Below are 16,422 nucleotides of genomic sequence, written 5' to 3'. Positions count from 1 at the left end.
GGTGCACTGTCTACACTGGTGCTTTACGGTGCTGAAACTTGCTGCACTCGGGGCGGGGTGTGTGTGCGTGTGTTTTCACACCCCTGAGGGAGAAAATTGCAGCGCTGTAAAGTGCCGGTGTAGACAAGCCCTTAGAGGATGTTGAACAAAATAGGTTCTTAGAGACTTTGGAGAGGGGAAAATGCACTCATCTATAAAATGAAAAGGAGGACTTGTGGCACCTTAGACACTAGCAAATGTATTTGAGCATAAGCTTTCGTGAAGTGAGCTGTAGTTCACGAAAGCTTATGCTTATGCTCAAATAAATTTGTTAATCTCTAAAGTGCCACAAGTCCTCCTTTTCTTTTTGCAGATACAGACTAACACAGCTGCTACTGTGAAACCTGTCTTATCTATAAGTAGTTCTAAAGCACTTAACACTGTATTATGATTGTTCAATAGAAACCGCTCCAATCAAATCAGTGATTTTTATCACGTCAGGGCCTGCTTAAATGGACAGATCATTAACCTGATAAACTACAGCTGTTCTGAAGTGAATCCAATCAATACAGATGACATAACAGGTAAGGTCCCTAATCAGCAAAGCAATTAAATGTGTTTAAGTGCTATGCTGAATTAAGGCCCAAATGAGCAGTGAAATTTTAAATTTCCCATGGAATAATTAAATTTCCCACAGCTGCGCTTTACCATTGCCAGTGTAGACTAGCATGTGCAACTATCCATTTTTAAATGAATTATCGATTGTGAAGGCACAGTTTGGTCCAGTTTCGCAAAGCTCTGAGTGGAGTCAGTTTGCTGAGAGTGCTGGGAATGGAGTGGGATTAGGCATCCCAAGCCACCAGAGAAGGTCTAATAGTGAGTAGTGTACCAAACCTCGTTAACAAAATAATTTAGTAATTGGGATATAATTAAATATCTAAAACAATGTAAGGCTAAGTTTTGTCTTGTGTGATACTGCAAGCTGAATACCTAGTAAGCAAAACAAAACCCAGAGTGCCTGGCCTCTACTTCTAAACACTACAGATAAAATGACTTTCAGAAAACAGCTTTTACATTTGAAAAAGGGTAGATTTGAAATGAAAACTACAGTGATTAGTTATAACCTAGTTGAAACATTGACTAAGAACGTATTGCGTGAAACTTCAAAACAGTTGATATAAATTATGGCACTGTCTCTGTAGCTCCAAATGGTCTCTCAGGGAAGTCCAGTCCTAAAAAAACCACCATGTGCAGTACTCAGTTTGAAATAATTATTAGTTGAATGTGGTGGGATTACAGGATTAAACCCAAAATGTTATTTTCCAGGAGGAGTTTTGACTAGGACCCATTTAAAAGTGGAAGGGAAAGCAGGTGGTTTCAAAGTTGTTGTAAGTGTATGAGGATATGGGTATATACACAATTTTTTAAAATAGAACTTGTTTTACACCTTTGGAAGCCCTGCCATGCCCTTGCATTAAGATATATTCAGAGCTCTCTGTCCTGCTTCTCAACATCAACAGGTTCCTATTTGGTGGTTTAAATTTTTTAAATTACATTTTAGTGGCTTACATTTGTTACAAAATAATTTATATGTTAATGGTGGCAGAGTTAGCAACTATCATTTGACTGCACCAAATTCCATCAGACAAAATCATTAAAACTAAATCATTTTGGTTCTAAATTATTTAGAAGAAAAACTTACATAACATGGGTCTGGGAACCAGTTTTCTCTCTCTTGATAATGACAATGTCTTGGTTTTGCTGTAGTTTTTACACAGAAACAGTAAAACATCTCATAGCTTTCTGTTCTGTTGACTTCTCTTAACTATACTTACAGCAGCCAAAGTTATTTTTTTCAGTAAAGTGAACAATACTTTTTCCAAGCTCCAGTGCTGACCTGTGTATTTTTACGGTTGACAGGTAAAACCTTCAACATAAGGATTTTTAATAGAGAAATTCCCGTAACTATGAGTTAAATCCAGGACAAACACAGGATGTTGTTTCTTTTCCAAGCCGCTTGCCTCGACTATTCTGTAGGCTGCATTTAGTTTTTTGATGGGTATGTTGTCACTGGCAGAATTCATCCTGGATTCATCCAGAATTCGTGCTGATCCACGATAGCTTTGGACATCCTGTATCGTAGCGATATGATATTAACCAGACTTATCAGTAAAAAGGAAATGGTGATAGTATGTGTGAAATACATTTAAATAACATTTTGGAAACTTTCTAATAGTAGTCTAAGGCCAAAGCTATGCTTGAAAGGCTTTGCTGGTCTAGTTATACTGGAATGCTATATTGGCAAAGCATTTATAATGTGCACATAGGTGGTAATGACACAATTCTGCATTTGTATAGCTGCATCCACCTTAAGGGTTTTTGCCACTGTTATGTCAGTCACAGATCCCACTCTTGACCAACATTAGCTATAACAGTAAAAATGTAAAGTGTAGACCTCACCTAAACAACACACTGTAGGAACACAAACTTCTTTTGTAAATGGCACTAAATATCAACTTCACATTCCTTAGGCAAAAATCTCAGCTTCTTACTTCTTTAAAATTTCCTTGACATAAATCACATTTTCATATGTCACTCATGAAGACATCTGTAATTGCTTCAATGGTAAGTTTCTGCTAGACTGTATTTTTGTAAGATGTTTGGAGCAGGTGGTTTAACCAGGGAAGACAAGGCCATAGTGGAGAAGCTAAATTAATTCTTTGCATTTGTCTTCACTGCAAAGGATGTGAGGGAGATTCCGATATTTGAGCCATTCTTTTTAGGTGACAGATCTGAGCAACTGTTCCAGATTGAGGTGTCAGTAGAGGAGGTTTTGGAACAAAGTGATACATTAAGCAGTAATAAGTCACCAGGACCAGATGGTATTCACCCAAGAGTTCTGAAGGAACTCAGAAATGAAATTGCAGAACTACTAACTGGTATGTAGACTATCGCTTAAATCAACTTCTGTACCAGATGACTGGTGGATATCTAATGTAACACCAATTTTTAAAAAAGGCTCCAGAGGTGATCCTGGCAATTACAGGCCAGTAAACCTAAATTTAGTACCCAGCAAACTGGTTGAAACAATAGTAAAGAACAGAATTATCAGACACATAGGATGAACACGGTATGTTGGGGAAGAGTCAACATGGTTTTTGTAAAGGGAAATCATGCCTCACCAATGTATTAGAATTCTTTGAGGGGGTCAACAAGCATGTGGAAAGGGTGACCCAGTGAATATAGCATACTTGGACTTTCACAAAGCTTTTGACAAGGTCCTTCACCAAAGGCAAAGTAAGGAGCCATGGGGTAAGCGGGAAGGTCCTTTTGTGGATCAGTATGGTTAACAGATAGGGTAGGAATAAATAGTCAGTTTTCACAGTGAAGAAAGATAAACAGCCCAGTCTCCAGGATCTGTCCTGGGACCAGCGCTGTTCAACATATTCGTAAATGATCTGGAAAAAGGGGTAAACAGTGAGGTGGCAAAGTTTGCAGATGATAAAAATATATATATATTCAGATAGTTAAGTCCAAAGCTGACTGCAAAATGTTACAAAGGGATCTCACTAAAAGTAGGTGACTGGGCAACAAAATGGCAAATGAAATGCAAAGTAATGCACATTGGAAAACATAATCCCAACTATACATACAAAATGATAGGATGTAAATTAGCTGTTACCACACAAGAAAAAGATCTTGGAGTCACTGTGGGTAGTTCTCTGAAAACCTCCACTCAATGTGCAGTGGCAGTCAATAAAAGCTGACTGAATATTAGGAAAGGGATAGAAAATCCATGGTATTCCCACACTGTGAATATTGTGTGCAGTTCTGGTTGCCCTATCTCTAAAAAAGATATATTAGAATTGGAAAAAATACAGAGAAGGACAACAAAAACGATTAAGGGTATGGAACGGCTTCCATAGGAAGAGAGATTAAAAAGTCTGGGACTGTTCATCTTAGAAAAGCGACAGCTAAGGGGGTGATGTGATAGAGGGCCATAAAATCATGAATGGTGTGGAAAAAGTGAAGAAAAGTGTTGCTTACTCCTTCACGTAACACAAGAATTAGAAGTCTCCCAATGAAATTAATAGACAGCATGTTTGAAAGAAACATAAGGAAGTACTTCTTTACACCACGCACAAACAACCTCTGGAACTCATTGCCAGGGAATGTTGTGAAGGCAAAAATTATAACTGGGTTAAAAAAAGAATTAAGTAAATTCATGTAGGATAGGTCCCTCAATTTGTTATTAGTCAAGATGATTAGAGACGCAACCCCATGCTCTGGGTGTCCCTATGCCTCAGACTGCCAGAAGCTGGGACTGGACGACAGGGGATGAAGCACTCAATAATTGCGCTGTTCTGTTCATTTCCTCAAGCATCTGGTGCCAGCCACTGTTGGAAGACAATTTAGTGGGCTAGATGGACCACTGGTCTGACCCAGCATGGCCATTCTTATGTTTTCATGCATTAACCATCAGACTTGAAAGAAAGCTGTTTGCTGTTTGAAACCTCTAGAAATGGGATCTTTTCAAATACCTCTCACCCCAGCCCCTCGCCAAAAACACATATCCTACAATACAAAATGGCTATTTAATGAAGATCTAGAACCAGGGATTCCATATTCCTGCTATTGAGCAAAGTTCTTACAACATGAGGATCATTATTTGTATTTATTATTTTGTTACATAAACCTCACTGTAACATTAGATCCCTGTTTTTTTCCCATGGTTACTTTGAATTTAGAAAATGTTTGCAAGTGTAATCATGTTTGTAAGAAATGGAACTTACAATACATAGCTACTTGATACTTTGAAACTACATACTTTGACAGAAGCAACATGAGCTATTAGGTGTCTTTTCCATCTGCAGTTATGGAAGGGGGGCTTGGTTGCCCCCGGGGCATTGGTTTTCCTAATGCAGGCTCTGCAGGACCTGTCCAAGTTCTGAGGTAGGAGATGCGGGGGGCAGGGCAGGACATGTTGGTCTGACCCACCAGAGGTTCCCCAGAAAAGACAACTCAGGCCCAGGCTTCCATATATTTTCTGGGGACAGCTGCAGCCAGGGGGAATCCCTAACAGTACAGTTCCAGTGGAGCCATGCTGCTGGGGATAGGGGAAGCCAAGAGCTGGGGAATAAGCACATAACATCTGCACAGATGGCTCCACTCTTTTCATGGACTCCTCCTATTCCATGCAATTTGGGGGTGGTGAAAAACTGGGACCTCTCGCCCACTGGAGAATGTGGGAGACTCTCTGCAAAGATCTCTAGCAGAGATTTCCCTCCCAGGTTCCCCTCCTGGTTTTTCCACAAGAGGGGACAATGTGGTCCAAAGTTTAGAAAACAATTCTAGGTTACATAAAATGCCTTTTTATTTTTTTAACTTCTCTAGTTTTGCCTGAGGAAGAACTTCAAGATAATGTTCTCTGTTACCATGTACTTCTATGTACTATAGAGTTTAACCCCAAAATGAAAAAAGGTTATTACAAGAGTTCACTAATTATAAAATATGGAAACACTTAGCACTTCTCTCACTGTAAACCTCATTCTATCTCGCAATATACTGTGAGAGAAAGAAGAATTATCCTAATTTCATAGGTGGGAAACTGAGGCACAGAGAAGTGAAGTGACTTTCCCCTGGTATTTCAAAGAGTCAGTAAGCTACAGAAAGAACAGTGGTGTCCAAGTGCACTATGCAAGGTAACTACACCCAAATTGTACATCTACAGAGGCTGGAGTTCTGGGGACATTTAAAGCTAAGTCCTTGGATATCATGGTTATGAATACAAAGATGGACAGCTTTTCTTCAAGCTTTGCTCTCATTCATGTTATAATTTGTTCCTGAAGAACACCAAATTGTGCACGATTTGTATCAAACTAATGCTGAAGTGGCATTAGAGAAGAACTGTATTCCATTTGCGTGTACACAACCCAAGAATGTGTAAAATTACATATGGTTAACATTTTCTTAAATTACTACTTCACCAGGAGACACACTTCTAGCAATTCAAGCACCTTGTGGTACACAATTAGAAGTACCTATACCTGAAATGGTATGTACAAACTGTTTGCTTACATATGTGTGGCGAGGGAGGGGTAAGGATGCCTGTGTTGCAGCTAGCAAGGTTTGTCTCTTCGTCTGTGTGGGAGGAAAAAATTAGGATTCACCTAATTGGATGTGGACTGATATTGGGTAAACAGCATTTTTGCACATCTTGGCAGAGTAAAAGTGATTGGACCTTTCAGTTAAAACAAGATACTTTCGGTTTTCCACTTCCTTCTCTCTTCTGCTTGCAAAAGCCCAATAGCTGCTGTTTCCCTCCAAGCAAAAAGCAGTGGTGCTTCCTTCAGAGTCTGTCAATGGTGGTCTTTCAGTGGCAAGCTCCTCTCTTCCCAACCCCTGCTGGGCCAGGGAATTTGGAAACCCAAATCAGATCCATATAGAACAACAGAGGAAGCGGTAGAAAAACAGATAGAGGATCAGAGAATAGAGAGAGCAAACTTGCTTTGACAAAGAACAATGGATTAAGACAATCTATTTGGCTTCATGTTTTTTACCTTCTGCTGTCTTTAATTTCTGTGATACAATGCTTTTCAGTTTTTCATGCTGCCTACATAGGTGGGGAAAGAGTGGCAAACATTTTTTGTGCAGTAGTAGGAGAATAGTGATTCCATTTGATGCGTTTCATATTTTAATTTGAGCAAGGAATGAGTAAAAAGCACCATAACTAAACAATGAGGTTATAAAAAATGCCACAAGGTGAACTGCAATGCTAATCTAGTGAGACTGTCCTTTGAACTGGTGGACACAGATAATTTGTATTAGAGTTGTCTCCATGACTGAAATATCTCACCTGTTCCCAAAATAGAAAGATAATGACTTAATCCTATTAACTAGCCAATGGTAGCAGCACTGCACATGCCAGATTGAATCACAAGAACTAGCTCTTTAACATGAAGGCTTTATGTTGACTATTCTGCAGGGAAATTGTCCCCATTAACACTAATTTTCCTGTGTTCACTGAATCACAGGGATTTGGCTATGGGGGGACAGTTAGTTCTAATCAAGACAATTTTGCAGATGAGAAAATTATTTTAAAGAGGCTATGTCCCAGTGGTCAGTTTTTAGTGGGAATCCTGCTGTGATTCACAGCTAAGCTTGAATTCAATTACATGAGCATGGCACAGAATTCTGTACTTGAGTGCCATGTGTCAGTGTCATAATTAATGTGAGAATGTAGAAGGGTTGTAATCTTATCGGTTATGGGGTGGGTTGGTTTTAAATCTTTTTCTGTGATATGTGAGGTTAGTTAACTTTGCATAGAGCTGTCTTAATGTGGTCTTATGACTAGAAAATTGTATGTCACCTTGCTATAGCACCTTGAGAATTTTATTCTTAAATAAAAGTTTTCTACTTAGGCAATTATGCATTTCCATTACTTTCTATGGCAATTGCTGCATGCAGTTATTTGCCTTAATTGTCAGTCACAAAGAATTGTAACTGTTGTTTCAATGTGCCACCTTTAAAGGGACAAAACGGACAAAAGAAATACCAGATCAGTCTAAAGAGTAGTTCAGGACCTATCCATGTGCTGCTTATTAATAAAGAATCAAGTTCCTCCACACCTGTGGTGTTTCCAGTTCCTCCACCTGATGACCTTACACAGCCCCCATCTCAACCTGCAACTCCACTGACTCCCCCAAAACCTACTGCATCTACTGAGAATCCATCAGAGCAGCATGACATTAACCAGGAGCAGCATTTACCACATACCCCAGTTACAGATACACCATCAGGTGGGTCTCTGGTTTGTTCCCCCTACCCCCAAAGAGATTTGTTTAGAGATCGGGTAGAGAAAGGGAATCAACTGTTAGCATAATGTAGCAGCTGCCAGCCTGAGACCTGACCCCAATGGAGTTACTATCAGCTGGCTGGAGGTTGTAGGGGGAGGTCACTATCCTCTTCCTGTTCTATGTTCAGACTTCTGTTGAAATGGATTGTTCCACTTGCAATTTATCATCCTATACCAGAAACACCTCAGAAGTGATCCAGGAACTAGCCCACAACAGGGCTCTGGGCTGTTCCTCAAGGTGATTGCATGTGCTGTCTGAAAAAGGCTTCAAACCTCTACTGGAATGTAAAGCTTGAACATTTAACATTTACCTTTGACAAGCTTGTACTAGGACAGTCCCTGCTGTTGTTGCAAAAGGCAGTTGTATGTGAAAAGCAGGCTCAGCAAGGGAGATTACCTGAACTTGTTTTTATCACTAATAGATAATCAAATGCTGTTTAGCAACATACTACATTGTGAACCAAATCTCTGAAGGGCCTTGAGACCTGTGCCTGGTTTTTAAAAGGAGAGGACATCTCAAATACTGGCCATGTTCTACCAGTAGGACTTAGCCAGATACAGTTGTGTGCATATAGTTTACCATACCAAACTTTGTAATATGTACTTTTCTGCCATTGTAGACAACAGTATGCAAGAGAACAATACAACTCCAGCAACTCCTTACTCTAGCCTTCCGGACTCCTTGCTGTATACGAGCCTTGCAACAGATACAACACAAACTACTGCTAGCTCAAATGACTATCAGGCCTTGCTTCCCTTGGATGTTAATTGTATTCTCAAGCCAAACTCATTTGATATAGCAAAGATGGATGAGCCCACAGGTAGGCAGACTTTCTTTAGTTTAACCCTTCCTGACAAAGCTAAAAGCAGATTTCCCAGGGGAGAAGAGGCCAGCAGTTTGTCTTGTCTGCAGCCTTTCCCTTCTCCCTCCTGCAGCTCTTTTCACCATTTTGGCTGTGGTTTCTGTCTGGTTTGGGGTAAAGTGCATCCCGCATAAAGATGCTCCATTCTGGTATATTGGTTACATTCCCTTTGTAGTTATAAGTGTTTGTGCAACCTAAGAATAGCACCAGAAACTGTCCAGAAGGAAAAGTTAAGGGGTTTTATTATTTTTAGCCCAGTAGGATACTGGTCTGGTTGACTATCTCTACTGCTCTTGCAAGCATTAAATTATAAATGTAGCAGCCTAGCAGCTAACACTCTCCATTTCAATAGCTGTTTAATGCATAGAGCCTGGGTTGACTTTCACAAACAAGTGCTTTTGTGTTTAACAGGAACTATTAGTAGTGATATCATTGACGAATTGATGTCTTCAGATGGTAAGCATTTAGCATTCCTATCTTTTTTTTAATAAGCAGAGTTATATTTTAAGAATGTGATTCATTCAAAGAAACATAGGACTGGAAGGGATCTCCTGAGTCATTGAGTCTAGTCTTCTGCTATTGCAGGCAAATGTCATTCATATCTGAATTCACCATTTCCCTAGATGTTTGTTCAAATCTGATTCCAAACTTCATTACAAATATCTGATATTAAAACAGCTGCCACACAGGCCCCAGCTTCCTCATTTCCCCAGCGGTGCTTGACACCTGCTCTGCCCCCACTCCACCCCTTCCTGCAAGTCCTCTTCCCTGAACGTGCCCTGCCCCCATTGTCTCCTGCATGCTGCTGAACAGCTGATCCCCAGCGGGTGGGAGGAGCTGATTGGCAGAGCTGAAGGTGGGCAGGGGGTGCTGGGGTGGGGGTGGAGCTGATTGGCAGGGCTGTCAGTGGGTGCTGAGCACCTACTATTTTTTTTTCCACGTGTGCTCCAGCCCCGGGGCACCCACGGAGTCAGCGCCTATGAGCTGCCAGCACCGTTTTAACCATGACCTATTTCACTCCCACTTCTTTCCTGCTGCAGCTCCCCCTTTACACCCTTATTCGAGTTTCCATCACTAACCTGTTTTCCCTTCCAAACTGACCGTCACTGTCAAGGTATTAAGGCCCAAATCCTGCGAGCACTTACGTGTGTGAGTAATGTTATACATGTATAATACCTTTAGATTCAGTGATATTACTCATTTGCATTAAATGATGCCAGTGTTCAATTTTTTGCAGGCTCAGGGCCTAATTGAATATCCAGTTGGTGAGAGAGAGAATGACTCAGTGGTCAGGGTATTAGCCTGGAGACACCTGGGTTTAATTTCCTGCTCTGCTGCAGGCTTCCTGTGTGAGTTTGGGCAAGTCACCTAGGGCTTGTCTACACTTACCGGAGGATTGATGCTGCAGTGATCGATGCATGGGTGGTCAATAATCGACCGCTGATCGCTCTCCTGTCAACTCCTGTACTCCACTGGATCAAGAAGAGTAAGGAGAGTCGATGGGAGAATGTCTCCAGTCGACATCATGTAGTGTGGACCATGCAGTAAGTAGATCAAAGCTACATCAACTTGAGTTACGCTATTAACATAACTCATATTGTGTAGCTTAGATGGACTTCCATGCATAGAGTAGACATGGCCTCAGTCTCTTCATGCCTTATTTTCCAGTCTGTAAAGGGGGATAATAGCATGCCCCTACCTCACAGGAAAAATACATTTGAAGATGGTGAGGCACACAGCTACTACAATAATGGAGGCTATATAATACAAGAGATCCACTGCTAGGTACGAAACACAAAGGCTGCTTAAGTGTTGCTTTACTGCAGCAGAGGAGACTAATCTCTGTTACACTGCACTGGCTTTGCTGCAGGTAAGATGGCAAAGGAAATTCATTTAAAGCATAGTTAATAAATTGCGTCTGTGCATTTAAATTATTTTAAACCTTATTTTGGTGGAGTTGCACCAGGATCCCCAATGCACAGTCCAGTGCTTGCAGATAACTACTGCCAAAGCAAAGCAAGTTGTAACATTTTGGACTACTGAAACTGGACATCAAAGTTTTTATTTACCTTCTGCTGGAAATGATTTGAAATTTATAGGATGTTGCAAGGCAGAATTTCAAATAATAGATTTCTGTGATTCTATGATTAACAAAACTGTTCTTGTTTTACAGTTTTTCCTCTCTTACGACTCTCTCCTACTCCTGGAGATGACTACAACTTTAACCTGGATGATAATGAAGGAGTCTGTGATCTTTTTGATGTGCAGATACTAAATTATTAGATTCAGTGGCAACCAGACTGTCATATCTACCTCTAACTTTATAACATTCTAGACTTCTTCATAACCTAAGTATTTTAAAGAATGAATGTATAACCTCTTAGTTCACTGACTCTGGGAGTGTATTTCCTTTTGCTTCCTTACCTACTTCACAAAACACCTTAAATTCAAAACCATAAGAAAGGGCTCTTATCAAAGTGTTCTCTGGTATTTTTTTACAAGTTACATTAATGTAACTCAGCTTTGAGATCCCAAGTTCTCCTCTTCTCCCCTCCCATTTTTCTTGCAGTCTTCTGGTCACTTAAAAAAAAAAAAAAAGAGAGAAAGACCCAGGCTTGTCACTTAGCAGAATTTTCTTTCTGAAGCTTTACTGCCAAGAAGCTTTCTGTATGTTTTTAACCTTTCACTACAATTTTTAAAAAACGTTCACTGCCAAATTTTGAAGTGAAGGACATTAAATGGGTTATGTTAAATTGTTTCAGTGAACCAATTTTGTGAAGTGCCTTCTGTTTTAGCACTTTAAGTTTCTCACATTTTAACTTCTGACATTCCACTTTCCTAGATTATAGGAAAAGTCTGTTTGTAGTTTGTATTAAAGTGTGCCAATGCTTGTATATTAACAAGATTTTTTTAATAAAACTGTACAAACCGAGTATTCAGTATCTGCCATCCACTGATTTGCCAGTAAATTTTGCTTTTGAAACTCGGATATTTTATTATGCGTTACAACTGAGATAATAAGCTTGCAGCTGCATCCACATCAGCTGGTTCACCTTCCAGGTGCTTGGAAACCTGAAAATTGAAAAGAAAAAAAAGTTTACATAAAATAGGAAGCTGAGGTTGTATAAAAAGCATCATTGATGGAAGATATAAAGCTAACAAATACTTGCTGTCTGAAAGATTGATTAGCTTGGTGTACTGGACTGCAAGACATCCTACATTTCTTGTACCTTATTCACTTTATGGGAATATGTGATTTGCTAGACTAGATGGACCAGTGGTCAATACTTAATGCTTCAGAGGAAGGCCAAAACAATCCGTGCCCATACCATATATGGCCAAAATGGAGATAAGCTTGAATGCTCTAGTCAACAAAATCTAAAATTGTGAAGGAGATTATTACTGCACAGAGACTAACACACTGTCTAACTTGTTCCAGGGAGATGGCTTGAATTATTACTAGAGCTCCAGAAAGAGAGAATATTTTGATGAGGAAGCTGCAACTGGAGCAGAGGTTGGGCTGATGTTTTTACCAAAAAAAAAGTTAATATTTTCCTATTGACACTGTCATCAAATGGTTCAGCCAGGAGATCCAGGATGTCTTGCAAAAGCAACCACCTTTATTTTCTATGCCTATTCGTGTTAAGGGTTAACTCGATGAATCAAGGTTTCCAGTTGAAAATCTATTTTATTAATTTTTAAAGCTCACCAGTAAAAGAATCAACTAAAACATCCAGATATTAAATGAAAAATCTATTCTGGCAACAATCTAGTGATGCTCAACTATTTCCTCTCTTCTGACTAAGAAGGGAGTTTGCCCCTCAGAAGAACTGCTAAGGTTGCTTGCAGACTTGACACCTCTTCATGATGGGGTCACAACTATTTTTTTTTTCTTCAGTCAAGACCTAAAAACTTATTAAAATTAAACCTTAACTTTGGAATCATTCTAACCTGAGGTTGCTGCTACCCTCCCAACCAAAGATGCATTAAATAGGACTCAAAATTATTACCCGCTGCCTCTTTTGAGATTTTGATGAAATGCCTTTTGATAGTTGTTTGACTTCTTTCTGTACTTCAGTAAATGCTTTATTTACTGTTCTAACTTTTTCATCGTTCACAATGTTTATCTTTAGAGGAGAAAAAAATGCACAAGTTAGTCAAAGGCAGAAAGAGATCTTAATATGATGCTAAGACTTATTCATAGCCTATTTATTATATATATTTATAATGGTTCTACCTTTTAAAAATTGCTTGGAGTGGGGCACATTCTTTAAATTATATTTTAATTGTACTACTGTTGAATGTGTAAATATTAAAGATAATGAATTTTTAATAGAACTTTCATATAAATGGGTCACTAGCAAAGAAATCTAATGAATAGGTCAAAGCTAACTTGTTTATATTGGGGATAAAAGGGGAAGAAAGATTTCCTTCTGGAAATGGAACACATAACAGAAAAATAGTTCAGACAAACTAGCCCACCTTCAGTTTATTTTAGCCAATATGAAGAGGCACCCAGTCCAGACAGGTTCCTTATTTCTATCAGCAGGTACCTGTAATTTGTAGTTGCTCATCTCATCTTAACTTGATCTAATGGGCCACTTTTCTGTAACAACAGCATTCTCAAATCTATTTTACTATTATATACAAAATACTATATAAAATGGAGATTTGGCTCCACCTATAGATATTCCTGAGTATAAACTCACTGCTATTGTTTCTCACTGAAAGTTATCTTTGTATCTGAATAACATCCTCAGGTGCCAGTGACACAAAACATTTTCCCTTTGAGTCACTGTTTATTTCCATAGCTTTGGTAACATTCCAACTTTCTACTGAATGATTTGTTTTCTTTTGTCTATAACTTTCAGCAGGAAAGTTAAGAGGTCTTTCCTTAAACACCCTCCTCAGAAAAAAAATGTGATTACAATTGGCTTAGCTATACGTTTTCCAACAGTTGGAAAATACTTACTGGAAAAATTTCTTTGTTACTTTATTAGATTCTTAACAGTTTAATTCTGTGGCAGATTATGCAGTTCAGGACTGACACAAGTTTTGGGAAAACAAAGCCAAGTAATGTGGTAGCTAACAAGTCTAGTGCATCGCCTGAACAGTACAGTTTTGTCTAATTTTAGAATGAAAGCTCATTAAACCAGGGATTACATCTTAAGTCTTGTTCATTGCCATGTTCCCCAGTAATCAATAGCATGCTGCAAAACCACTTTCAGAATAACCATCTCCAAGATAAAGCCGTATGAAAGCCTTGTATTGGGGGTATATAGAACAGTTTTGTGGACTAGCCTTCAAGCTTTCAGCACTCATTAAGGTAATACCATTACATTTAGAAATCATACTCCCACCTAGAAACTTCTTGTACTTACCAATGAAACAAGTAACAGCAAGAATTGGTTTTAAAAAAAGGGTTCTCAAAAAATCTTTCTGCAAAAATTTTCATTTACCTAGATCCAATTTTCTTGTTTTGAAATAAATTTCCAACCAGCTCTAGTAACAAAGATTACAGTAACCGAGATTATTTCTGGCAGGTTTTCTGTTTAACAGTGCTTGGTATGTAATCAGTTTTACTGTTTACCCAGTAACTCTTCTGCCTTTTGGTTTTTCTAGGTCTTGCAGCAATAAAGGCCAGGGTTTTTTTAGTTTTTTTTTTTTAAAGAAAAAATGGCAAAGCCACAAAAATGGGCAGTAAGACTTAGAGGCAAAGGGTAGTCCCCAAAGTTCTTAAAAAACCAACAATCCACCCTAGATTTCAAGTTGACTGTTCTAGTGTAAATGTCTACTTCTTGTGATATTTTCTTCTTGTTTGTTGCAAGCAGCTTTGTCAATGGAGTTCCTATCAACCAGTATTGATTCAGAATATCCACATATAATCTTGGCTTCTTCTATTCTAGCCTGATTGATGAATCAGGAAAGGGATAGTGTTTGCTTTTAGTCATCTCTCTCCATGCTCATTAATGTTTTACACAGTGGGGCAACTGAAGGCTTTTTGCCTCTGCTCTGTGGGTGATGGCCCTACACATTCACTGTTCATTTTGGTCAATTTCACAGTCATATGATTTTAAAAATCATAAGTTTCATTATTTCAGCTATTTAAATCTGAAATTTCATGGTGGTGTAATTGTAGGGGTCCTGACCCAACAAGGAGTTGTGTGTGCAGGGAGTATGTTGCAAGGTTATTGTAGGGAGTTAGCAGTACTGCTATGCTTGCTTCTGCACTGCTGCTGGCAGTGGCGCTGCCTTCAGAGCTGGGCAGCTGGAGAGCAGTGGGTGCTAGCCAGGAGCCCAGCTGTGATGGCGAAGTCACCGCCAACAGCAGCGCAGAAGTAAGGATGACACGGTATGGTATTGCCACCCTTACTTCTGCGCTGCTGCCTGCAGAGCTGGGCCCTCAGTCAGTAGCTGCCACTCTCTGGCCACCCAGCTCTGAAGGCAGCGCAGAAGTAAGGGTGACAATACTGTGACATCCTTAAAATAACCTTGAGATTCCCCTGCAACTCCCTTTTGGGTCAGGATCCCCAATTTGAGAAATGCTGATTTTGCCCATGAAATCTGTATAATATAGGGTAAAAGCACACAAAAGACCAGGTTTCACAGTCCATGATGCATTTTTTTGTGGCTGTGAATTGGGTAAGACCCTACCCAGGGTATAGGTCGGGTTGGTTATTTTGTTTTGTTTTGACTAAACTATGCTTGGTAGAAATTTCTAAAAGAACATATGAAGAAAAAAATGTTTACACAGGTTGATTACTGTGGCCACACTAACCTTCTTCAGACTTGTTGTGACAGGTTTAGCTTTATTCTTGGCCTTCAGGGATTTGGTGTTGGCCAGGTGGAACACGCTCTTCGGCTTTGACCCTTTGGCTTTGTTCTTGCCCATGGCCTAGAAGGGGGTAAGACAACGAAATTCACCTTGTAAGTATGTGGCGGTATGGGCCGGAGCACGTGCCAGCTTTTTCACCGGTAAAATCGGTTTCTGGGCCTGCTACCCCAGGGAGTAAGAGCACTGGCGGGGGGTTTGTTTGCAGTTGAATCAGGCCGGCCCTCAGGAGGCTTGCCGCAGAGAACGGGCAGCTCAGACTGAAGGAGGCGGCGGGTCCCCACGCCGATCGGCCGGGTGCGGTCTGGCGGCAGCTGGGCGGCGCTGCGAGCCCGGCTGCCATCCCGCTGGGCCCAGCCCCCTGCAGGTCCTGCCCGCCCGTAACTCTCGGGAAACGGCGGCGGCGGAGGCTTCGTTCCCCCGCCCGCCGACGCGAGTAACAGGCGGGGTCGAGCCGGGATCCCCCCACCCCCCTCGGAGCAAACCCCGCGCCTTCAGCCAGAGCCGGGCTGCCACATGGCAGCCCCCCGCTTCCTCAGTAAGACCAACCGGCCCCGCCGCCCGCCCTGGCCCACGGACACGCGCTCCCCCCCGCTCCGGGCCGATCCCCAGCCGGCGCACGAGGGGCTCCCCTCCCCGGCCCCGCGCCCGGGCGCGTGCCCACCCCCAGCGCACTCACCGCAGCGGCGGCCGCTGGCTCTCACAGGGGGCGGCTTCGCGAGCGCCCCTGCGTCATCACAGGCGCGCTCCCGGGAATTTCCCCCGCCCCGGAGGCGGGAAACCCCGATCCTGAGGCCCCGCCCCCGGAGCCGCCCCGGCGTTTCCGGGCCGCGGCTGGACGACGGGGACCGGCCGCCCGGGGCGAGCCTGGCGCTCACGCGGGGACTCCGCCG

General features: G+C 41.2%; 2 protein-coding genes across 2 annotated transcripts in view; one reads left to right on the top strand and one right to left on the bottom strand.

Moving 5' to 3' along the window:
- Window positions 1-11,630, top strand: part of E2F5 (E2F transcription factor 5) — a 27,696-nt gene extending 16,066 nt beyond the window's left edge. Inside the window, exons 4-9 of the mRNA XM_075125079.1 lie at window positions 2,563-2,604; window positions 5,970-6,034; window positions 7,511-7,778; window positions 8,455-8,655; window positions 9,109-9,153; window positions 10,871-11,630. Coding sequence (XP_074981180.1) covers window positions 2,563-2,604; window positions 5,970-6,034; window positions 7,511-7,778; window positions 8,455-8,655; window positions 9,109-9,153; window positions 10,871-10,980 — 731 coding nt within the window. The 3' untranslated portion in view covers window positions 10,981-11,630. The remainder of the gene's footprint in view (window positions 1-2,562; window positions 2,605-5,969; window positions 6,035-7,510; window positions 7,779-8,454; window positions 8,656-9,108; window positions 9,154-10,870) is intronic.
- On the bottom strand, window positions 11,587-16,422 carry RBIS (ribosomal biogenesis factor). Its single transcript, XM_048841138.2, has 4 exons — window positions 16,209-16,422; window positions 15,476-15,592; window positions 12,708-12,824; window positions 11,587-11,769 (listed from the first exon to the last, which is right to left on the bottom strand). The coding sequence occupies exons 2-4, from the start codon at window positions 15,587-15,589 to the stop codon at window positions 11,701-11,703; spliced, it is 300 nt and encodes a 99-aa protein (XP_048697095.1). The 5' UTR covers window positions 15,590-15,592; window positions 16,209-16,422; the 3' UTR covers window positions 11,587-11,700.

Source organism: Caretta caretta, chromosome 2 (assembly GCF_965140235.1).
Source record: "Caretta caretta isolate rCarCar2 chromosome 2, rCarCar1.hap1, whole genome shotgun sequence".
In the NCBI taxonomy this organism is placed as follows: domain Eukaryota; kingdom Metazoa; phylum Chordata; order Testudines; family Cheloniidae; genus Caretta; species Caretta caretta.
This window is presented reverse-complemented; position numbering and strand designations above follow the sequence as displayed.

What these genes read in the sequence shown, in the direction of transcription:
- RBIS (XM_048841138.2), bottom strand. Translation starts at nt 15,589, where the DNA reads ATGGGCAAGAACAAAGCCAAAGGGTCAAAGCCGAAGAGCGTGTTCCAC. An exon ending in TCACAACAAGTCTGAAGAAG is followed by an intron (nt 12,825 to 15,475) that starts GTTAGTGTGGCC and finishes TCTCCTCTAAAG; the next exon opens with ATAAACATTGTGAACGATGA. An exon ending in AATCTCAAAAGAGGCAGCGG is followed by an intron (nt 11,770 to 12,707) that starts GTAATAATTTTG and finishes TTCAATTTTCAG; the next exon opens with GTTTCCAAGCACCTGGAAGG.